General features: G+C 39.2%; 3 protein-coding genes and 2 pseudogenes across 6 annotated transcripts; all 5 read left to right on the forward strand.

The window, feature by feature from the left end:
- Positions 1-731: 731 nt before the first annotated feature.
- LOC145489251 (uncharacterized) lies at positions 732-2291 on the forward strand (annotated as a pseudogene).
- A 3068-nt stretch (positions 2292-5359) lies between these two features.
- LOC145489254 (uncharacterized) lies at positions 5360-8326 on the forward strand. 3 transcript variants are annotated; one of them, XM_081468215.1, is made up of 2 exons: positions 5360-6646; positions 6913-8326. In XM_081468215.1, the coding sequence occupies exons 1-2, from the start codon at positions 5701-5703 to the stop codon at positions 6954-6956; spliced, it is 990 nt and encodes a 329-aa protein (XP_081324341.1). In that variant the 5' UTR covers positions 5360-5700; the 3' UTR covers positions 6957-8326. The 3 variants fall into 3 exon arrangements, 2 of the variants coding, with proteins under 2 accessions (XP_081324341.1, XP_081324342.1); XM_081468216.1 differs by having other exon boundaries at positions 7989-8323; XR_014049579.1 differs by having other exon boundaries at positions 5363-7048; positions 7989-8326.
- Positions 8327-11511: 3185 nt separating this feature from the next.
- On the forward strand, positions 11512-13226 carry LOC145489250 (uncharacterized). Its single transcript, XM_081468210.1, has one exon. It carries the CDS (start codon positions 11631-11633, stop codon positions 12735-12737), a length of 1107 nt encoding a protein of 368 aa, XP_081324336.1. The 5' UTR covers positions 11512-11630; the 3' UTR covers positions 12738-13226.
- Positions 13227-14502: 1276 nt separating this feature from the next.
- LOC145489210 (uncharacterized) lies at positions 14503-15525 on the forward strand (annotated as a pseudogene).
- A 3652-nt stretch (positions 15526-19177) lies between these two features.
- On the forward strand, positions 19178-24684 carry LOC145489253 (uncharacterized). Of its 2 annotated transcripts, none has more exons than XM_081468212.1 (2): positions 19178-21693; positions 24610-24684. In XM_081468212.1, exon 1 carries the CDS (start codon positions 19267-19269, stop codon positions 20284-20286), a length of 1020 nt encoding a protein of 339 aa, XP_081324338.1. In that variant the 5' UTR covers positions 19178-19266; the 3' UTR covers positions 20287-21693; positions 24610-24684. The 2 variants fall into 2 exon arrangements, with proteins under 2 accessions (XP_081324338.1, XP_081324339.1); XM_081468213.1 differs by lacking the exon at positions 24610-24684 and adding an exon at positions 21935-22003.
- Positions 24685-24696: the final 12 nt, after the last annotated feature.

Raw genomic sequence — 24696 nt, forward strand, 5'->3', positions numbered from 1 at the left:
ATATTTAGGGCCCAAGTGGAGTTGAGTTGAAATTTCCTCTTTCAATGAATAATTTGGTCTGTATTTGAAATGTTCCTTCTAAGAAGCGCCAAACCAAGTATTATGGACAAATAAATATACGATATATTAAGATGTAAAAAATATATATATATTTTCGATTTTCTGAGAAATGATCGCTCGGACACTAATTCACCCGTTTCCGAGAAACTCAACAAATAAATGAAAATTACTGGATAAGGTATTTTGGGCTGAAAACAGCACCTGGTGGCGACGAACGTGATTGGCCCGGCATCGGATGCCATAGAAACGTCATATTGAGCGATTTGCGGATCAGGTGCCCAACGCGACAAGCTAGAGAAACGTTTTTCACGCAATACGTAGTTCAGTTCTCTCTGAAATACTCTTAGTGTCATAAATACGAGTGAAAATCATTAGATGACATTTCACAGTCATAGAGGTTTACACTGAGCTCAAAATCAGTATTACTCGTTCGCCCACACGCATACTGAAATACTAACTACAAAAATCCCACGAATAACAGCAGGGCACCAATTTCCAAGAAACCGATTTTGTAAACATCCGTTTTCCATGTGCACATGCATGAAACATAGTAATGAGCCCATATATTCTTTAGTATATTTGAACCAGATATAAACTAAAAAACCCATTTTAGAAGGTAGCATCTTTCGGTTTCGAAAACTACTTTTTTCCATTTCAAACAGAAAGCAAAATTCTAAGCCGCAGATGTCATATATTTTTAGTGTGAACTAATTTGCCACATAGGCTTATATAATTACTGCAACATCATTGATTGGTGAAAGAAAGAGCCCCGTCATACTGTTGGAAAATGCCTGCTTGTCGTCATGCTGATGTATGTCAGCCTCAAAGAAGGTCGGAAACGAAGGCTTAAGAAGTAGTTCAGGAAAAAATATTGTCGACGAACTTCACACGACAGCCATGATCACCGAAGAACAATTCAGGCACATCGGCGAAGATTTAGATCCAATGCCGGCTTTACTAGGAATGAATGTCACTTTGAGAAGAGAAGTGCATCGAGAACGAGCAAGAGTGAACGAAGTTGTAGTCAGCCAGAACACTGAAGACATAGAGTCCCTCAAAAAGCAGATCGATGAAAAGAATAAAGAAATCACAGTACTACAAAAAGCCACGAAAAACTCGAAGAGCAAAACCAAGAGTTAAGTGTGGAACTTAAGTCCAGAAACGAAGAGATCAAAGCTCTCAAGGCGAGACTCGGTCGACTCGTAAGCGAGAAGAAAGATTTCAGTAGAAGACGAGTTGAGATCAGTTAAAGTCAAAGTTAACCGCATGGAAAAAGGCATAAAAGAGTTAACTGAACCAAAGATGGTTCAGGAAGAGAAAAACATGGAATTGCAAGAAAATTTCGAGAAGGTCACTAGTAAATTGGAGAGCCAAAACCAAGTACTAAAGAAAGAAATACGGGAGTCACAACACAAAGATATATGGCCGCCATCTGTCACCATTCCAAGAGCAGGACGACAAATGCTGACTCCCCTGTTGCCGCGACATTTGCAGAGTAGCCGTTCGTGAATTGCATGCCTCGCTGCCTTTGGGAGAATTGTGCCGTCAATTCCAAAACATGTTGTACAAGATAATATTTCCAAATTCGTTTATGGCAAGCAGAAATTATTAGATGAAGAACATTTGGCGCGATTTGAAGAAACTTCCTCAACCGAAAGAGAAAAAGGATAGATCAAAGAAGAAGAGAGACGAGGTGAGAGAGAAGTTGAAATGGGAAGACAGCTACGAAGATGCGATGAAGTCACTTCAAGAAAGCACAAATCTGGACGCTCATCCCAGTCTGTTGACGGAGAAAATTCTTAACAGAGCAGCAGAAATCACGGATACTAAAGGTAACCTCAAGGATTGGCTGTCTTTAAAACGTGTACATGAGCTGATAACTATGTGGAAACAGGTACAAGCAATGGAGTAAGGCTTTCTTATGTACTAGAGAACAATCTGTTATCGCTGTAGGAACTTACAATTAACACTTTGCAACGAAAACGAGTAGTGTACAACTCGCGTTTTAGTTTAAAAGTAATTGTCGATGTGACTAAGTCAAGTTGGTTGGTGTTAATCACTACGAACAGCGAATATGGACTACGTGCTTTACTGTATTTTGAACGAAGTTTTATCCTTCCAATTGACAAATTTAGCCTTAGAAGTCAAGAAAGCTAGTTAGACTTTGAGCCGCTTATTACTAAGGATAAAAGAACTGGTGTCTTCACTTTGTTAGGGAAGCGCTGTCAGAGTTTATATTCCTACTTATTGAGAGCGTCTTTGAAGTCGGAGCTTATCATTCATATACTTTTATTGGGCAAATATAATTATTGTCAGATCCTGAAAAACTATACTACGAGTAAATTTGTTAGTGTCTAACGTCGCGAGCAGAGTTTCGCGACACAAAGTTACACCACGCCATGCGTTGGTAGCGCAATGATTATCACATGTCGGCGCCTATCCAGTTTTTTTTGTAAATGTTAACTCGCAAAAACAGTGTTATGGCGATCGATAACTCTATCGTATCGGGAAAAGCGATAAATTGTGTCACTGCATCGGGAAAATATGCAACTAATGGAGTTAATTTAGCAAAAATAGGAGGATCATCGCTGCTTTCTCTGGATATTCGCTTTGCATGATTTGGCCAGGCCACCGAGCGTAAAACACATTATACTTGTATTGTTTGCACTTTCTTATTTAACTACCCAAAGAACCTTTATATAGACTCATATCAACGGATAGAGTCGAACATTTCAATTTGGCACTGGATTTGACGCCACGAATACCGGCGATAATTAAATTGACCTTAGTAATTTCCATCAAATTCCTTTCAAGAGGCAACTCGCACACTCACTCTAGCATTCTCATTCTTATATAAGTCGCACAAATAATTTCACTCGCATGGTTGTTCGTTTTACTCGGTGAGACCTTTATCATCAAGTAGGTAGACATCTTGTTTAATAATTAACGGCTTTCATGCAAAAGAACATATGAAACATTTAGCACATATAAAATTCAACGAATAGGCACCTAGTTTCTGAGAGATTGAACTCATATTGCATTACAATATAGGTCACTCTCTGTCGTTAAATTGACCGCTACATAAACAGCAAGGATCACATAAAACACTGCCATCAAATGATAAGACACATGAAAGTATCGATTTATGAAAGCTTGGTCACGTTATACTGAGCGAAGAGCGAAAGGCGAAAAGTATGGCTTCTTGGTCGCGGTTGCCTTGGGAACTGCAATACTTTACTTGTGTTAAGTTGTCTTACTTAGACAAAATATGTGTGAACGAAGATATACTGAATTAAATAATTAATGGCCGTTGCACATCAAAAAGACTTTCCGTCGGATATCTGCGAAAACTGATACGCTATACAACATATATGACATATATAACATCAGTGTTCTATAAATTCAAATGCGTCGTGCTATCGACTAGTTTTGGCTACAGTGTCTGGCTCATCAGTTTACGTGAACATATGCAGCCGTTGTCTGATCCGAATGTAAAGCAATATTATCTTACCATAAATTCGCAAAGCGTTATTACAAGACTAAATTCACTTGTAGCAAGTATGCTCAGATCAAGAAAACACTCCGTGTGAGTTTATTTTTTCAAATTTATTTTTTCTTCGTCCTTTTTTTTGTTGTTGAATTTGCTGTAGATAAATTCAAATATAAATGATTGCGTTTTGCATTATATACCAGCATGGTTATTAACGTTGGTGTGTTGTTCGACACAAGTTTCCGAGAAAGGACGACAGGTTTTCTAACAAATTAAACCGCTAATTTAAACACACCAGACTGACCTCATGGAAACCATGTAAATTATATTCCTAGCGGAGAAAACAATTAATTGGAACAAGCTGGAAAGACCACCATCGGAGAAGTGGAGTTACCAGTAAAGAACCGAAAAACATTTTCGTAATCTCTATATTGCACTAGATCTAGTTTGTAATAAAGGCTCATGCGGGGGAATATCATTAAGAGATGAATGTAATTTGCATTTGAAAAGACTCTCTGCATTAGCCTCAGCTGCAAGTTTGCTCCAGTCCAATTCCGAGAATACGAAAATGGCTTTATTGCCTGTGCAGTAAGCAGAATTTTAACACACGCTAACACACGCTACTACCAATTACAATTACTAACACACGCTAAAATTATGGACTAGATTGTCCGATAATGCCAATACAAACAGAATTTGTTTATTCGGTTTCTAGCAGAATTCCCTCAAAGAGAAGTTACTGCTTAGAGGATGGATGTTAAACAGGAGAACATCTTTTTGCCCAAAATTATTCCGAGAGTCTGGAATTAGATTGCCTTTTCCGAGAAATGCTTACACATAACACAGTTAACGCGTCGTTTTCCTGAACGACGTGATATGTTTAACTCTAAAAATCTTTGCTATGTGCACATTTTAAAATATGAGGCTCGGAAATAAATCGTACCCTGACAACAACCGATGAAAGACGAAATAATAAGGGAGACATCTAAAACTTTCAAAACGCAGGAAGGAGTTGTTTGCCTCATAAAAAGGCACTTCCAAGTGTCATTTACATGTAACATAACATAACATAAACCTTTATTTCAACACGATAAGAGTTAAAGCTACAAAGCTTGTGGGATCGTGTATAGTACTGGGCTAAAATACATTAATTGAAATATGCACGTGTAAAATACTAAATACGGAGCGAGTTAAAATATTAATGTCACACGTACTAAAGGTTCTATTGTTTATTAGTCTAATGCAAACTTTGCTGGAAGATTCTCTGAATAAAACCAATAATCATTAAATATTGTTGGGCTAAGTTTCCTCTAAGACCCTAACGTTTACCATGGTTTGTGCTCTAGGTAACAAACAGGTCATGCCATCAGGCTATTGGATAATAATGCCAAAAAGCAAGATGAATAAAGCAAAATCGAAAATCGATTTTGGGGAATTGCATACGAAAACAATCTGAAAATAGACAATAGAACTGTTGGTAAGTTGAGGTCAGCTGAGTCATCCAACATTTTAAATCAAGTTTCAGTATAATGATGACAAAGTATAATACAACTTGTTCATAGCGAACACTTTACATGAAAAGGCAACTGCTATAAATTGACTGAAGAAATAAAATTTAGTTCCGTAGCTCAGTAACTTCTTTATAATCGTTCCCAGAACATAGTAATCATGACTTTCAAAATAGTTACATGTCAATGCTTTAAGTATCAAAAATAATTGATGGGAAAAAATTCACTTTGTTAAATCGCGAGTTGGAGCGACAGAATCACAATGCTTTTGCTCTATTCTGCGACAACAAAACAACAAAAACAAATAACGCATCCCTATTCCGAGAAATTACCCTTCTTTCTGCGCATGTCCAACTGATTACCATATTTGAATTGGTTTGTCTTAAGATAACCTCATTAACCTGACATCCAATCACGACACTCTGGTTATAAAGAGGTTGACCGGATAAGACAAGTTATAGTGAAGACCCCCTGTGGTGCAAATTCTCGGAAAACGCAGGCCTCGGATATCACACGCCACGTCCTATTGAAGTAACATCTGCCGACCCAAGGATTTGCTTCGTATCACTCAGACACAAGCGACATCAACATCATCGATCGAACATTTGAGTTTACATTGCGTTCAGCTAGAAGACGAAGAAAATGGGTGAAGATCATTTCAGACAGATTGAACATCGTGGTCGAACCGCCACAGCGATACTAAGCGTTGTACAGGAAGCCTCGCAGTTCGAGCGCGAACGGATCACAGAACTTATGGTCGGTCAACACAGCGAAGAAATCGAGTCTCTAAAGGAAAAAATTGAAGAGAAGAACGAAGAGATATCACGTTTACACAAAGCAATGAAAGATCTCGAGGACAAGAACAAAAAGTTGGACGTCGCTTTGAAAACAAGGATCGAGGAAATTACCAAGCTTAAGACCAGGATTGGAAAACTGGAAGCTGAAAAGAAAGGCCTGGAAGACAAGTTAAGAAATGTCGAAGGGAAGCTGGATCGCGTCGAGAAGGAAGTTGAGGAGCTAGAGAAGGCAAACCAGGCTCACGACGAAGAAAACGTAAATCTAAGAGAACATTTAGAAATAATGTCTGGTGAAATGGAAAGTGTCAAAAAAGATTTGGTTCTGGCCAGAAATGAAAATCAAAATTTGAAGAGGGAGGTAAAAGATCTACAAGATACACATCAAAAGCTCTTCCCATTAACACTGGGTACCAAAGAAGGAAGGCAAATGCTGGCTGCTCCACCGCCAGTCTCCCCTGACGTTCAAGCGTCTTTGCGACTGGGCGAACTAAGTCGTCAACTTCAAGCCAAGATGTACGCGTATGTTCTGCCACAGTTGTTTACCCCGATCGGTAATTATAAGGTGAAAACCATTCGTCGCGACGTCGAAAAGCTTCCCAAAACTGAAGAGGAGAAAGAGAAAGCAAGACAGAAGTGGGCAGAACTCCAGAGTAAGCTCAACTGGAACGAGACGTACGAGGAAGCGATTAAACAACTCCAGCAAAACAGGAATGCTGATGCCCACCCCAGAATAACGACGCAATCACTGCACGAAGCAGTGGATGTCATGGATTCAAAAGGGAACCTGAAAGGTTGGCTCTCTCGGGACTGCGTTACTGTATTGATCACTATGTGGGAACAACTTAGTCGCTGCAATTAGTTCCTCCTACGGAGATTTCAATTTTTTAGTTATAACTTGTTGCTGAATAGGCTTTTATTGAAAATGCTATGGGAGTGAGATTGTTATTTGATGATATACACTTTTTTTATTTCGTAGGTTCGAAGAAGATATATTAGGCACACAAAAGTTGTGATGTATATTTTCTTCTTTAATAGTTTACAAAGTATTTTCTCGTAGTTCAGCCCGAGGGTTTAGGTTACATGACCATAGTTCAAAGGTAACCAGGCTGAGCTGGTTAATGCTTTCTGAAATCAATTCACAACAATGGAGAAAGACGGCATGGAGCGTCCGAATCAATACACATTCTTGCCATGTATGTACTGCTTTCTAACCAAGTTCTAGCCTTCTTTTTTTATACCATTTTGAATTGGAAGAAAGATTGTATTTTCTTCTGACTCGATGGACGGTGCTCTGTTACAATAGCTTTGTTTCTTGCCAGTTGGCCAGCGAGGAAATAGTCCATACCTAAGACTAATATTTACTTCGGTTAGCCTTGAAGACCAACAAAGAATAAACACAACGAAATGATTTTCTGGTCGAGGCATGCTTGCCATCGATGGTAAGCGACTAATGACTGACTGCCTTGTATCTTTTGCCTTAATATGCACTACTGCAGTTGATAACGAATAGTAACCAACAGCACACGGTTTTCTGTGTTCCCAGCATGGCGATCAAGTTTCACAATAGCACAACGCAAAGGGCTTAGTCCTTAGCAAAGTGCGCCAGAAGAATCCGTTCTTTGCCAAGCTAAGATATGTGTAAATACCTTAAACAGAAGCCTTACACCTTAAAATCTAGACACACACAAAGTGTTTTTAGAACGCCGTGACAAGCCAGATTTATTGAGTGCAAACTTGGTAAAACTGGAGTCTTTTGAAGGATTAAACCTTGACTCTGTAATATTGGTGATGCAATACAGGAACGCTTTGTTCCAACTGCGATTGTCATTTTGTAGGTGTAATGTTTAAATGTGCAAGTGAAATTTTCGATTTTTCAGCACTGAACGAGTTTTGACTCATCACCAGGTATCAGTAATGATAAGAGCTTGGTGCTTCAACAATCAAGGGGACGACAACCGTTTTCCTAGAAATCGAGTAACAAGTCACGCGGGAACGGTTTCTAAGAAATTGTATGTGGCGAAGGTCAAATTTTAGTAATTCAAAACGATTCGCGCCGATAAAACAGTACCTTTCATTCATTTAATGCATGCACTGGATTCATAGATTTTGTCTAATATATCCAAATGATTTTAGGTTGGTTGGTGAGAGATTGGTTAAGTCTTCGCGGATGCTGACGGCTACTGTTCAGGAATGGCGTGATGTGGGATGCATGAGGTTCGCTTGGCCATAAACACACTAGAAGCTAGGTAAACATTGTGCTATAATATATAGTATCATATTCGAGCCTTTTCTTGAGTAAGAGGCATGAAATGATGTACGTCAAAAAATGCAGAAATAAGCAAGCCAGTAGGTAACACCTAACGTAACATGGTTATGATACGATGTTATTTTGGTAAATTGACAACACTTGCCTTCGGTAAGACAAACATCTCCCAAATAACCTTTACTTACTTTACATTTATTTTTTTATATTTTAGGGCTTATTTCTGAGGACATCTTCAGCCATGTTCTCAAAGCAACCAATTAATTTGTTCAAATGGCCACCAAAAGGTACCTCACTATAAAGACTGTTATCTCGAGCAACCAGTACGCAGTAGACAAGTACTGCGATCAGTTAACAGTCGTGATTCAGCCTAGTACAGCGATCACTGGTTGACGGTCATATGTAGGTCTTATTGTGGCGGTGTTTGCTTTTAAAACACGTACCGAGAAAACAGAATGTCTGTCTTTTTTGATAGACTACGATAGGAATTTTGAAACATTTATTGGAGCAATCAACAGATCGTGCCATTTCAAAAACGAGATCACTATGCTTGAATAATGGCCATGGATCATATTTAGTGTGTTAAACGAGCGGTTGATGTCTGATCCATACCTTGCCCTCGCCTAACGGTTTCGTCAGTATCGGACGCTGCATTACAAACGAAATGAAAACAAAACTGACATTTGGCGATTCGGGGAAATAATAGGGACAATAAATTATACATGCAGCGGGTGTTTGTTACCACATGCATGTCATGTGAAGCTTCCCTTGAGCGGGCTTGTTTCATGCAAGTCTTTTTTTTTTTTTCTTACCAAAAGAGAGTTTCAATTCTATTTCTAGGACTCCATGCGCGTGAGACACAATCTGGAACAGACCACGGCTAAATAAAGTTTAGTAAGAAAACTCCCGACAGGAAAACAACTCATCCAATTCCGGGAAATGTTATTCATACATCCTTGCGCGAGTGCGTCACCCGTCAGTTGATTGGTCAATACCTTACCACACCACTTAGTAATATTTAGTAAATGCGCTGAGTAACGTGCTTTATTAAACCACAAAAAAACCCCGCAAACTTAGTTCCAGGTGGCAAGACGTGGAATTTTGCTCTGGAACCATCTATGAACCTATGATGCGTGGATGACTCATCTTTCAAGTTCGTCTTTCACAATCCATCGTAATCTTCTCCAATCTTCTCCATCCTTCTTCCTTAATGCTTTGTTTTTGTTTTTGTTTTTGTTTTTCTTTTTAAGTGTCTCATTACTGGTTTTCTTTCTTAGTTTTCTCTGTTTCCCCATTATCAAAATAATTAGCAATAATTATTTCAATGATCATGAAAAGGCTCATGCTTCAAAAGAGCACTTTGGCTCCGTCATGCAACACCAAATAGATACCATTCTTTTCTTTGTGTCTGTAATCCAATAATGGAAAGATTGCGTCAAAATGAAAACTTGGTAAGTTCGAAACAAAGGGATGCCCTACAAGCGAAAATCTCGATACGCGGTTAAAAGTTAACGGTTATAAGTTTAATTTTTCAATAAAATAAATTATTTTCGAAACTTGTATTCTTTATTTTGTGGAACAATATTACGTGTATGTTAGGTTATGCAAACACTTTAGTTAATCATTCTTTTTTTTTCTACCCAGAGGAATTCTGTACTTCTAGCAAAAATGGCAAATACATTTAAAAAATCGAAGGAAAGAAAAGAGCTTCGTTGTCTGATTTCCTTATTTCCCTATTATCAAATTAACAGTCCCTTTTCTACAACGAACATCTGATAAAATCTGACAAAACATGAGCATTCACTGTTTATCGATCTAACGCTTATGTTATTGAGTGAAAAGGATAGAATAAGACAACGGTCGAGTTAAACAAAAATCAAGAAATTCAAAACTCAACCTCGTGACAACACAAAAGCAATTTCGGTGATGTCCACAATGCAAATTACTGCCTGCTCTGCGATAGTGTTGGCACAAACACGATAATATATAGATTTAGCCAGGCCCAAAAGCGGGGCTCCTGGGCCGGGCTGCTAAAAGCCCGATTAAACTAACCCAGATTAAGCGAGAATTTTGATTTGAGTTTTGTAACGTTGCAATGAGGTTTTTTTGTATATTGTTTGGCCTTCTATATTGAGTTTGAGTAATCTCAAAATACACAAAACAGAAGCAGTGAAAAAAATTTGTATACAAGGAATATTTATACTTTGGTTAACTTTTACTCTGTAATCCTGGGTTAGAGTTATCCGGCTCCCGAACAACCCGGCCCCGTTTACATTAAGTTGATATGAGCCCGCGATCCAATAGAAAATCAGTACTTGGTCAGACGTCAACTTTAAAAGAACACATGACCTCAAAGAGCTGTAAACCTGAGCCCGCGATATGGTCACGTGGTACTGGCCTGCGGATATCTTGTTTTGACAGGTGTCGATTGACCATAACATGGGTTTCCAACATCAACGGAGGCCACAAATCAAGGCTGCATATCTTAATAAACCTTTCAGGTGGAGTATGGCCACCATCTTGCGCGACTCCGTCGTCGCCGTCGTCGTGCGTACGCACCCACGAGCAATACCGCTAGCCATGATAACTATGAGAAAATCAATTCATGGGTTTCATTTTCTTTCCTATATGGGTATGGGGCTCTGCTTGGCTGCCCATCGGGCTCCGCTATTAAGCAGAAGAAGACTCTAAGATATTTGTCAGGAAGTTTTGATATCAAGTTTAAAACAATGAATAACAGCCAGTGTGTGCATAAAATCTTTCCCGTTCGGTTTAATTAATAGCCTAATTTTTTGCATTTTTCCTACTATTCTCTCTTTCTCGAATAGTCATATGCTACAGCTTACTCTTGTAGTGATTAATGACGGAAAAAGTTTCTGAAGCGCAAAGCTTCCTCGGTTCTAATTTTTTGCAATGTTCACATAATCAATAAATCTCAACCTTACATGGCATTGGTCACGTGACCAACTGACGCAAAAGGCCTATTCACGACAACGATTATATTGAAGCGCCCGCGAGGTCCTCGAGGCAAGACGCTGTTAAACACCAGTCGCATGACGGATCACAGGGGTGACAAGAGTACATTTCTAACCTAATATGGCAAGTTTTTGTTACAGATTCGACTGGCGAACCCTGCCAAGATGCACGAGCTGAACTTAAAAATTGTCTCTAATTTTCTGCACTGCAGATTCTGAAATCGTTATACTGCATTCGAACTGTTATCTTACTCTTGGGCAAGAAAAAAAAACAAAAAAAAAAAATAGATTTTACGTTAGAATAATTAGCTATTATTAACTGAGAGTCAGAGCGGAACCGGGATCTTTTATTTCCGCCATTAAAAACCGGTTTAGGATTTTCCAACATGCGCAGAAATAAAAATAGATAAGAGCCACGTCATGATAGGTAAACCTGCCAAACGAGAAATTACGCCCCGGTGTTAATGTCTATTCCTTATCGGCGCTTTCGCTCGTAGGAACGTTTCAGTCGTACCTTCGCCACTAAAGTTTGGGGAAATGAGTGTTTTACCTCATCCAAGGCGCCTAGAGCCGAGTGGCGAAGTAGTTGCAACACATGTTGTTGGCTTCGCAGGACGAACAAGAATGCCGGATGGTTTAGAAGTCGTCACTGAGAAACATACCAAGCAAATTGCGTCTCTCACCTCACAGATTGAAGTCAAGAACGAAGAAATTTCGAAATTTAACGAAGATTTAAAGGATCTTCGGCGACAAAACAATGACTTAAAGATTACCGTGGAGTCGAAGGACGAGGAAATAGAAGCCCTGAAAGAGCAAATCAATAAACTAGAGAGCGAGAAGAAAGCCTTGCAGACGGCTTTAAGAGATGTTAAAGGCGAACTAGAAGCCATGAGAAAAGAAGTCGTCGACTTGAAAGGAGAAAATTCGACTTTAAAGGTGAAAATCGAACAACTAGAGAGTGAAAAGGAAGCCTTGGAGAGAAACTTGAGATCTGTTGAGGGCCAACTAAACGATGTGAGACAGGAAGTCGTCGAATTGAAAAATGAAAATTCGAACATCAAGAAACGAAACGCTGCACTGGACCTGACTGTAAAGAAATTGTCCAGCAGAGTGGATGAAATCACAAGAACTCTCGAGGAAAGCACGAGAGACAACTCGAATCTCAAAAAAGAAGTCAAGAATCTACGAGAAGCTGCCTTACAGGGCATGGCTCCATTTATGCCTTCGTCATTCCTGCCTGATCCAGTCGAGAAAGCTTCACTGGTCCTTGGTGAATTATGCCGTCAGATACAAGCCATGATGTACAAGAAAGTGCTCCCAAACTCACCTTACGATGATAAAATGAGTTACAAAGTGAAATATATGTTGGAAGATATAGAAGAATTGGAAGATGAGCGAGAAAAGGCTGAGGCGTTGAAGAGATGGAAGGCACTCCAGAAGGAGCTAAACTGGAAGAAGATAAAACACACGAGAGCGATGAAATCAATCCAGGATAACAGAAACAACACCGCTCATCCTGATCTAGACGAAAACCAGCTTGTTGAATCAGTGGAGCTGATGAAGCAGAGGGGGAACCTGACGGGCTATTGCACGCCAGAACTTGTCAACGAATTGATAGAAATGTGGAAAATGTTGTCACAATGAAAAACACCTATGAATAGAGATATTCAAAGGAATATCTGGTAAACTTTGCTGTGTTTGAACTGGAGTTGCCGATGTCGTAGGCTGATACAGCTTGCCAGGATAAACGAAGGTTTCGCCATTTGCGAAACAGTCTCGCTTAGATTTGTAAACTTAATTACCTAGAAATCCCGTGCTATCGAAATTTAAAAGCAATTGTAAAAACTGTTTCGCTTTCATCAGTCTTTCATGTTAACATCGGATGAGCTTTCTATCATTCGTCATAATCTCGATCGTTTCTGCTTTGATGTAGTTAGCGATGAATGTAAACTGAATACAACGTCGACGACAAACTATAAGATGTGAAACGCGAATTATTGCTTGATCGACACATAGGCCTGAGTAAATCGCGACATCTAGTTGTTAGAGTCATGACAGCATTTCAACTTTTATTCGCTGTGATACTAAACGTTTTTCTATAACCCAGCGAATCACAAAATTGTCTGGTCTTATCGCCTTGTTTTAGAGGTTTTGTTTTCTGTTTTTGCTTAGCTAAGAGTCAATAAAGGTGGTTCAGGGCTTTTAGCCATATCTTGAATGTTCATATTCGATTTAGCACGAAGGAAGATTTGCCTGGTTGATCAGTAAAACATTTTCCATGTCTACATATTTGCTGTACATGTTCATGAAAAGACAAGCTGTTTTCCACTTATAAGAGCAGTTTTCCACTCATCTTTTTTGAAGCTCTAAATAACAAAGTTGCTTGGAAAACGAAAACCCATTTCTGGATTTTCCGAGAAATCACTAGTAAGTGTCAGTCCAGGGATAGAGAGAATGAACATGGCGATAGCCACATATCAAGACATTTGGAAATTCAATACTCTTGCTATATTTATGGCCCAAGTGGAGTTGAGTTGAAATTTCCTCTTTCAATGAATAATTTGATCTGTATTTGAAATGTTCCTTCTAAGAAGCGCCAAACCAAGTATTATGGGCTAATAAATATACGATATACGATTTCTGAGAAATGATTGCTCGGACATTAATTCACCCGTTTCCGAGAAACTTAACAAATAAGTGAAAATTACTGGATAAGGTATTTTGGAACGTGATTGGCCCGGCATCGGATGCCATAGAAACGTCATATTGAGCGATTTGCTGATCAGGTGCCCAACGCGACAAGCTAGAGAAACTTTTTTCACGCAATACGTGGTTCAGTTTCTCTCTGAAATACTCTTAGTGTCATAAATACGGGTGAAAATTATTAGATGACATTTCACAGTCATAGAGGTTTACACTAAGCTCAAAATCAGTATTAGTCGTTCGCCCACACGCATACTGAAATAATAACTACAAAAATCCCAAGAATAACGGCAGGGCACCAATTTCCCAGAAACCGATTTGTAAACATCCGTTTTTCATGTGCACATGCATGAAACATAGTAATGAGCCCATATATTCTTTAGTATATTTGAACCAGATATAAACTAAAAAACCCATTTTAGAAGGTAGCATCTTTCGGTTTCGAAAACTACTTTTTTCCATTTCAAACAGAAAGCAAAATTCTAAGCCGCAGATGTCATATATTTTTAGTGTGAACTAATTTGCCACATAGGCTTATATAATTACTGCAACATCATTGATTGGTGAAAGAAAAAGCCCCGTCATACCGTTGGAAAATACCTGCTTGTCGTCATGCTGATGCATGTCAGCCTCAAAGAAACTCGGAAACGAAGGCTTAAGAAGTAGTTCAGGAAAAAATATTGTCGACAAATTTCACACGACAGCCATGATCACCGAAGAACAAATCAGGCACATCGGCGAAGATTTCGATCCAATGCCGGCTTTACTAGGAATGAATGTCACTTTGAGAAGAGAAGTGCATCGAGAACGAGCAAGAGTGAACGAAGTTGTAGTCAGCCAGAACACTGAAGACATAGAGTCCCTTAAAAAGCAGATCGATGAAAAGAATAAAGAAATCACAGTACTACAAAAAGTCACGAAAAACTCGAAGAGCAAAACCAAGAGTTAAGTGTGGAACTTAAGTCCAGAAACGAAGAGATCAAAGCTCTCAAGGCGAGACTCGGTCGATTCGTAAGCGAGAAGAAAGATTTCAGTAGAAGACGAGTTGAGATCCGTTAAAGTCAAAGTTAACCGCATGGAAAAAGGCATAAAAGAGTTAACTAAAGCAAAGATAGTTCAGGAAGAGAAAAACATGGAATTGCAAGAAAATTTCGAGAAGGTCACTAGTAAATTGGAGAGCCAAAACCAAGCACTAAAGAAAGAAATAAAGGAGATACGGGAGTCACAACACAAAGATATATGGCCGCCATCTGTCACCATTCCAAGAGCAGGACGACAAATGCTTACTCCCCTGTTGCCGCGACATTTGCAGATAGCCGTTCGCGAATTGCATGCCTCGCTGCCTTTGGGAGAATTGTGCCGTCAATTCCAAAACATGTTGTACAAGATAATATTTCCAAATTCGTTTATGGCAAGCAGAAATTACTAGATGAAGAACATTTGGCGCGATTTGAAGAAACTTCCTCAACCGAAAGAGGAAAAGGATAGATCAAAGAAGAAGTGAGACGAGGTGAGAGAGAAGCTGAAATGGGAAGACAGCTACGAAGATGCGATGAAGTCACTTGAAGGAAGCGCAAATCTGGACGCTCATCCCAGTCTGTTGACGGAGAAAATTCTTAACAGAGCAGTAGAAATCACGGATACTAAAGGTAACCTCAAGCATTGGCTGTCTTTAAAACGTGTACATGAGCTGATAACTTTGTGGAAACAGGTACAAGCAATGGAGTAAAGTTTTGTTATGTACTAGAGAACAATCTGTTATCGCTGTAGGAACTTACAAATAACACTTTGCAACGAAAACGAGTAGTGTACAACTCGCGTTTTAGTTTAAAATGAATTGTCGATGTGACTAAGTCAAGTTGGTTGGTGTTGATCACTACGAACAGCGAATATGGACTACGTGCTTTACTGTATTTTGAACGAAGTTTTATCCTTCCAATTGACACATTTAGCCGTAGAAGTTAAGAAAGCTAGTTAGACTTTGAGCCGCTTATTACTAAGGATGAAAGAACTGGTGTCTTCACTTCGTTAGGGAAGCGTTGTCAGAGTTTATAAGCCTACTTATTGAGAGCGTCTTTGAAGTCGGAGCTTATCATTCATATACTTTTATTGGGCGAATAAAATTCTTGTCAGATCCTGAAAAACTATAGTACGAGTAAATTTGTTGGTGTCTAACGTCGCGAGCAGAGTTTCGCGACACAAAGTTACACCACGCCATGTGTTGGTAGCGCAATGATTATCACATGTCGGCGCCTATCCAGTTTTTTTTTTTAAATGTTAACTAGCAATAGCAGTGTTGTGACGATCGATAACTCTATCGCATCGGGAAAAGCGATAAACTGTGTCACTGCATCGGGAAAATATGCCACTAATGGAGTTAATTTAGTAAAATAGGAGGATCATCGCCCGCTTTCTCTGGATATTCGCTTTGCATGATTTGGCCACCGAGCGTAAACCACATTTTTCTCGTTTTGTTTGCACTTTCTTATTTAACTACCCAAAGAACCTTTATATAGACTGATATCAACGGATAGAGTCGAACATTTCAATTTGGCACTGGAATTGACGTCACGAATACCGGCGATAATTAAACTGACCTTAGTAATTTCCATTTTCAAGAGGCAACTCGCACACTCACTCTAGCATACTCATTCTCATATAAGTCGCACAAATAATTTCATTTGCATGGTTGTTCGTTTTACTCGGTGAGACCTTTATCATCAAGTAGGTAGACATCTTGTTTAATAATTAACGGCTTGCATGCAAAAGAACATATGACACGTTTAGCACACATAAAAAATTCAACGAAGAGGCACCGAGTTTCTGAGAGATTGAACCCATATTGCATTACAATATAGGTCACTCTCTGTCGTTAAATTGACCGCTACATAAACAGCAAGGATCACATAAAACACTGCCACCAAATGTTCAGACATATTAAAGTATCGATTTATGAAAGCTTGGTCACGTTATACGGAGCGAAGAGCGAAAGGCGAAAAGTATGGCTCCTTGGTCGCGGATGCCTTGGGAACTGCAATACTTTACATGTGTTAAGTTACCTTACTTAGACAAAATATGTGTGAACGAAGATATACTGAATTAAATAATTAATGGACGTTGCACATCAAAAAGACTTTCCTTCGAAAATCTGCGAAAACTGATACGCTATACAACATATATATGACATATATAACATCAATGTTCTATAAATTCAAATGCATCGTGCTATCGACTAGTTTTGGCCACAGCGTCTGGCTCATCAATTCACGTGAACATATGCAGCCGTTGTCTGATCCGAATGTAAAGCAATATTATCTTACCATAAATTCGCAAAGCGTTATTACAAGACTTTAAATTCACTTGTAGCAAGTATGCTCAGATCAAGAAAACACTCCGTGTAAGTTTATTTATTCAAATTTATTTTTTCTTTGTCCTTTTTTTTTTTGTTGTTGAATTTGTTGTGGATAAATTCAAATATAAATGATTGCGTTTTGCATTATATACCAGCATGGTTATTAACGTTGGTGTGTTGTTCGACACAAGTTTCCGAGAAAGGACGACAGGTTTTCTAACAAATTAAACCGCTAATTTAAACACACCAGACTGACCTCATGGAAACCATGCAAATTATATTCCTAGCGGAGAAAACAATTAATTGGAACAAGCTGGAAAGACCACCATCGGAGAAGTGGAGTTACCAGTAAAGAACCGAAAAACATTTTCGTATTCTCTATATTGCACTAGATCTAGTTTGTAATAGAGGCTCATGCGGGGGAATATCATTAAGAGATGATTGTCATTTGCATTTGAAAAGACTCACTACATTAGCCTCAGCTGCAAGTTTGCTCCAGTCCAATTCCGAGAATACGAAAATGGCTTATTGCCTGTGCAGTAAGCAGAATTTTAACACACGCTAACACACGCTACTACCAATTACAATTACTAACACACGCTAAAATTATGGACTAGATTGTCCGATAATGCCAATACAAGCAGAATTTGTTTATTTGGTTTCTAGCAGAATTCCCTCAAAGAGAAGTTACTGCTTAGAGGATGGATGTTAAACAGGAGAACATCTTTTTGCCCAAAATTATTCCGAGAGTCTGGAATTAGATTGCCTTTTCCGAGAAATGCTTACACATAACACAGTTAACGCGTCGTTTTCCTGAACGACGTGATATGTTTAACTCTAAAAACCTTTGCTACGTGCACATTTTAAAATATGAGGCTCGGAAACAAATCGTACCCTGACAACAACCGATGAAAGACGACATGATAAGGGAGACATCTAAACTTTCAAAACGCGGGAAGGAGTTGTTTGCCTCATAAAAAGGCACTTCCAAGTGTCATTTACATGTAACATAACATAACATAAAACCTTTATTTCGACACGATGAGAGTTAAAGCTACAAAGCTTGTGGGATCGTGTATACTACTGGACTAAAATACATTAATTGAAATATGTACATGTAAAATACTAAATAAGGAGCGAGTTAAAATATTAATGTCATACGTACTGAAGGTTTTATTGTTTACTAGTCTAATGCAAACTTTGCTGGAAGATTCTCTTAATAAAACCAATAATTATTAAATAGTGTTGGGCTAAGTTTCCACTAAGACCCTAACGTTTGCCATGGTTTGTGCTCTAAGTAACAAACAGGTCATGCCATCAGGCAATTGGGTAATAATGCCAAAAAGCAAGATGAATAAAGCAAAATCGAAAATCGATTTCGGGGAATTGCATACGAAAACAATCTGAAAATAGAAAGTAGAACTGTTGGTAAGTTGAGGTCAGGCTTTGCTTTCGTTCAGCTGAGTCGTCCAACATTTTTAATCAAGTTTCAGTATAATGATGACAAAGTATAATACAACTTGTTCATAGCGAACACTTTACATGCAAAGGTAACTGCTTTAAATTGACTGAAGAGATAAAATTTAGTTCCGTAGCTCAGTAACTTCTTTATAATCGTTCCCAGAACATAGTAATCATGACTTTCAAAATAGTTACATGTCAATGCTTTAACTGTCAAAAATAATTGATGGGAAAAAATTCACTTTGTTAAATCGCGAGTTGGAGCGACAGAATCACAATGCTTTTGCTTTATTCTGCGACAACAAAACAACAAAAACAAATAACGCATCCCTATTCCGAGAAATTACACTTCTTTCTGCGCATGTACAACTGATCACCATATTTCAATTGGTTTGTCTTAAGATAACCTCATTAACCTGACATCCAACCACGACACTCTGGTTATAAAGAGGTTGATTGGATAAGACAAGTTATAGTGAAGACCCCCTGTGGTGCAAATTCTCGGAAAACGCAGGCCTTGGATATCACACGCCACGTCTTATTGAAGTAATATCTGCCGACCCAAGGATTTGCTTCGTATCACTCAGACACAAGCGACATCAGCATCATCGATCGAACATTTGCGTTTACATTGCGTTCAGCTAGAAGACGAAGAAAATGGGTGAAGATCATTTCAGACAGATTGAACATCGTGGTCGAACCGCTACAGCGATACTAAGCGTTGTACAGGAAGCCTCGCAATTCGAGCGCGAACGGATCACAGAATTCATCGTCGGTCAACACAGCGAAGAAATCGAGTCCCTAAAGGAAAAAATTAACGAGAAGAACGAAGAGATATCACGTTTACACAAAGCAATGAAAGATCTCGAGGACAAGAACAAAAAGCTGGACGTCGCTTTGAAAACAAGGATCGAGGATATTACCAAGCTTAAAACCAGGATTGGTAAACTAGAAACCGAAAAGAAAGGCCTGGAAGACAAGTTAAGAAATGTCGAAGGGAAGCTGGATCGCGTCGAGAAGGAAGTTGAGGAGCTCGAGAAGGCAAACCAGGCTCACGACGACGAAAACGTAAATCTAAGAGAACATTTGGAGATGATGTCTGGTGAAATGGAAAGTGTCAAAAAAGATTTGGTTCTGGCCAGAAATGAAAACCAAAGTTTGAAGAGGGAGGTAAAAGATTTACAAGATACTCATCAAAAGCTGATGCCGTTATTGCCACTGGGTGTTAAAGAAGGAAGGCAAATGCTGGCTGCTCCACCGTCAGTCTCCCCTGATCAATTCCAAGCATCTTTACGACTCGGCGAACTAAGCCGTCAACTGCAAGCCAAGATGTACGCCTATGTTCTGCCACAGTTGTTCACCCCGATCGGTAATTATAAGGTGAAAACTATTCGTCGCGACGTGGATAAGCTTCCCAAGACTGAAGAGGAGAAGGAAAAAGCAAGACAGCGGTGGGCTGAACTTCAGAGTAAGCTTAACTGGGACGAGACGTACGAGGAAGCGATGAAACAACTCCAGCAAAACAGGAATGCTGATGCCCACCCCAAAATAACGACGCAATTACTGCACGATGCAGTGGATGTCATGGATTCAAAAGGGAACCTGAAAGGTTGGCTCTCTCGGGACTGCGTTACTGTATTAATCACTATGTGGGAACAACTTAGTCGCTGCAATTAGGTCCTTCTACGGAGGTTTCAATATTTTTAGTTATATCTTGTCGCTGAATAGGGTTTTAGTGAAAAAGCTATGGAAATGAGTTTGTTATTTCATGAGATACTTTTTTCTATTATTATTATTACTGACGTAGGTTCGAACGAGACATATTAGGCACACAAAAGTTGTGATATATTTTCTTCTTTAACAGTTTACAAAGTATTTTCCTCGCAGTTTAGCCCGAGGATTTAGGTTGACGATAGTTCAAGGGCAACCAGGCTGAGCTTGTTAATGCTTTCTGAAATCAATTCACAACAATGGAGAATGACGGCGTGGCGCGTCCGAATCAATACACATTCTAGCTATGTATGTACTGCTTTCTAATCAAGTTCTGCTCTTCCTTTTTTACCTTTTTGAATTGAAAGAAAGATTGTATTTTCATTTGACTCAATGGACGGTGCTCTGTTACAACAGCCTTGTTTCTCGCCGGTTGGCCAGCGAAGAAATAGATCCATACCTGAGACTAACATTTACTTCGGTTAGCCTTGAAGACCAACAAAGAATAAACACAATGAATGATTTTTCTGATTGAGGCATGGATGCCATTGATGTTAAGCGACTTATGACTGACTGCCTTATATTTTTTGTCTTAACATGCTTTACTGCAGTTGATAACGAATTTTAACCAACAGCACGCGGTTTTCTGTGTTCCCAGCACGGCGATCAAGTTTCACAATTGCATAACACAAATGGCCAGTCCTTAGCCATGTCCACCAAAAGAATCCGTTCTTTGCCAAGCTGAGATATATGTAAAGACACTAAACGGAGGATTCACACCTTAAAATCTAGACATACATACAAAGTGCTTTTTAGAGCGCCTCGACAAGACAGATTTATCGAGTACAAACTTGGTAAAATGGGAGTCGCTGAAGGATTAAACCTCTACACTGTTATATTGCTGATTCAATGTAGGAACGCTTGGTTCCAACTACGATTACCATTTTGTAGGTGTAATGTTTTAATGTGTTGGTGATATTTTTGTTTTCTTTTTTTTGGCACTGAACAAGTTTTCAGTCATCATCATGTGGCAGTAATATATGAGAGCTTGGTGTTTCAACAATCAAGGGGACGGCAACCCTTTTCCTAGAAATCGAGTAACACGACACGCGGGGAGGGTTTTCTAAGAAATTGCATGTGGCGAAGGTCAACTTTTAATAATTCAAAACGATTCGCGCCGATAAAACAGTACCTTTCACTCATTCAATGCATACAGTGGATTCATAGATTTTGTCTAATATATCCAAGTGATTTTAGGTTGGTTGGTTGGTGAGAGATTGGCTAAGTCTTCGCGGATGCTGACGGCTACTGTTCAAGAATGGTATGATGTGGGATGCACGAGGTTCACTTGGCCATAAACACACTAGAAGCTAGGTAAACATTGTGCTATAATGTATAGTATCATAGTCGAGCCTTTCCTTGAGTAAGAAGCATGAAATAGTGCACGTCAGAAATGGAGAAATAAGCAACCCAGTCGTTAACACCTAACGTAACATGGTTATGATACGATATTATTTAGGCAAATTGACAACACTTTACTTCGATCTTTACTTCCGTAAGACAAACATCTCGCAAATAACCCGTACTTACTTTACATTTATTTTTCATATTTTAGGCGTTATTTCTGAGGACGTCTTCAGCCATGTTCTCAGAGCACCAATTAGTTTGTTTAAATGGCCACCAAAAGGTACCTCATTATGAAGGCTGTTATCCAGTGCTGTTATCAGTAGACAGTCGTGATTCAGTCCAGTACAACGATCACCGGTTGACGGTCATATGTAGGTCTTATTGTGGCGGTGTTTGGTTTTAAAACACGTACCGAGAAAACAAAATGTCTGTCTTTTTGGCAGACTAAGATAGGACTTCTGAAAAATTTATTGGAGCAATCAACAAATCGTGCCATTTCAAAAACGACATCACTATGCTTGAATAATGGACATGGATCATACTTAGTGTGTTAAATGAGCGGTTGATGTCTGATCCATACCTTGCCCTCGCCTAGCGGTTTCGTCAGTATCAGACGAAATGAAAAACAAAACTGAAATTTGGCGATTCGGAGAAATAATAGCGATAATAAATTATATATGGAGCGGGTGTTTGCTACCTTATGCATGTCATGTGAAGCTTCCCTTGAGCGGGTTTGTTTCATGCGAGTCTTTTTTCCTACCAAAAGAGAGTTTCAATTCTATTTCTAAGACTCCACGCGCGTGAGACACAATCTGGAACAGACCACGGCTAAATGAAGTTTTTAAGAAAACTCCCGACAGGAAAACAACGCGCCCAATTCCGATAAATGTTATTCATACATACTTGCGCGTGTGCGTTACCCTTCAGTTGCTTGGTCAATGCTTTACCACACCATTTAGTAATGTTTAGTAATTGCGCTGAGTACCGTGCTTTATGAAACCACAGGATATCCAAGGTCACAAGAAGTGGAATTTTGCCCTGGGGTCCTCTATGAACCTATGATGCGTGTATGACTCATCTTTCGAGTTCATCTTTCATAATCCATCGTAATCTTCCCCAATCTTATCCATCCTTCTTCCTTTATGTTTTTTTTTTTATTATTTGTTCTTTTTTAATACCTCATTACTGGTTTTCTTTCTTAGTAAATTACTATTTTTAGGTTTCCTTTTTTTTTTCCCTTTTACTTAATTTGACGGTCATCTTATACACCTACATCAGTTGGAAATAACACTCAACGGGATCTTTATTCGAACTTCGAATGTCATTCAATGGACCCCTTTCGATACATTAAAATTCAGCTTGATAGCGAGGCCTTTAGAGGACACAAACAAAAGAAATGAATAAACATGGTCATTCAATTTCCTTTGTTTGTGTCCTCTAGGCCTCGCTGCCAAGCTGAATTTTAATATATCGAAAGTGGTCTATTCGCGAGAAACCGCTCGTTTCCCTATTTCCGCAGTTAGATTTTTGCATGTAAGGAGGATTGGGGATAGGAAAGCGAAATATGACATTTTGGGGCTTCTGTAACGAAGACGCCTTTACCTGCCTGAGCTGTTACAGTGTCGGAATAGGAAAGATATCGCCATCCAGACTCAAACGACTTTAGCACAAAAATTAAAAAAAAAAAGAGATCACTGACAGAGATTTTGCGAACCCTCTGCATGTGGTCAGAGACCATCTACAAATCCCCACCCCCCTTCCCTCCCAGACAGCTAATAGCAAGTCTCAACCGAGATATTCATACCTCAGAAATACAATTCTTTGCTTTGCGTCTGAAATCCAATAATGGAAAGATTGCGTCAAAATGAAAACTTGGTAAGAACGAAACAAAGGGGTGCACCACAAGGCGAAAATTCGATAAACAGTCAAAGTGAACGGTTGTAAGTTAAAATTTTCAATAAAATATTTTCGCAACATGTATTCTTTATTTTGTGGAACAAGGGTTACTCGCGACCCGTTAATATTCAGCAGTATTACAAGTATGTTAGGTTATGCAAACACGCTTAAGTTAATGATTTTCTTTTTTTGACCCAGAGGAGCTCTGTACTTCTAACAAAAATGGCAAACACATTAAAAAAATCGAAGGAAAAAAAGAGCTTTGTTGTCTGATTTCCTTATCAGCTGACCCTATTGTCAAATTAACAGTCCCTTTTCTGCAACGAACATCTGAGAAAATCAGACAAAACAGCATGGGCATTCAGTCATATCCAACGACTACCTCTGACTTTATTCTGGCACCAACTGTCTATGTATGTATGTATGAGGATCACTTCTAAAACCAGGTCCCCTTTAGAAGTACTAGGTAGCCTCAAGTTTCCAGTCACTCGAGAGAGCGCCGCAAATCATAGCCTAGATCAGGATCTCAAATGATTGGGTGCGTACGAAGGGAAAAACGATTATCGGCTTAGTCCCCTCTCGCGTTTTCCTTCGTTCCGAACCAAACGAATACTAGGTACAGGCCACGGAAATTGAGGCCTTGGTCGATAGCCATACAAGCCGAACTCGTTCTCCCAGAAGCTTCCCTCAGAGATCCTCGTCAGCAGATTTTGCTTTCCTTGCGCCAGCCGGAGATTGTTTTGGACCTATACCTCACCCGCGAGCCTTTGCAGGAGCTTGTGATTATTGGCCCAGAATGATCCTCGGTTGCTGAATTATAGATGCGTCATGTAATGTGCTATCAGAATTAGAATAAGAAATGTTTAACAGTAAAGAGTTACTCCGTCATTACTCTTCCCTTTGGTTTTCCCTCTTCCCTGTGTGTGTTTTGCCCTTACTTTACACATTGTATGACCATCTTATATGAAAATTCTCAACCAAATGCAGATCGTGCAAGACGTGATCCAAGCGCTTGAAATAACGGATGACAGAGCGGCGAATTGGACTTGGAAAAGGGATGGCTTTAAAGATTAT

Source organism: Orbicella franksi, chromosome 6, assembly GCF_964199315.1.
Source record: "Orbicella franksi chromosome 6, jaOrbFran1.1, whole genome shotgun sequence".
In the NCBI taxonomy this organism is placed as follows: Eukaryota; Metazoa; Cnidaria; class Anthozoa; order Scleractinia; family Merulinidae; genus Orbicella; species Orbicella franksi.

Coding starts and splice junctions, on each gene's coding strand:
- LOC145489253 (XM_081468212.1), top strand. CDS start 19,267: ATGGGTGAAGATCATTTCAGACAGATTGAACATCGTGGTCGAACCGCT.
- LOC145489254 (XM_081468215.1), top strand. CDS start 5,701: ATGGGTGAAGATCATTTCAGACAGATTGAACATCGTGGTCGAACCGCC. Junction 6,647..6,912: donor TTCAAAAGGGAACCTGAAAG/GTTGGCTCTCTC, acceptor ATTTTCTCGTAG/TTCAGCCCGAGGGTTTAGGT.
- LOC145489250 (XM_081468210.1), top strand. CDS start 11,631: ATGAGTGTTTTACCTCATCCAAGGCGCCTAGAGCCGAGTGGCGAAGTA.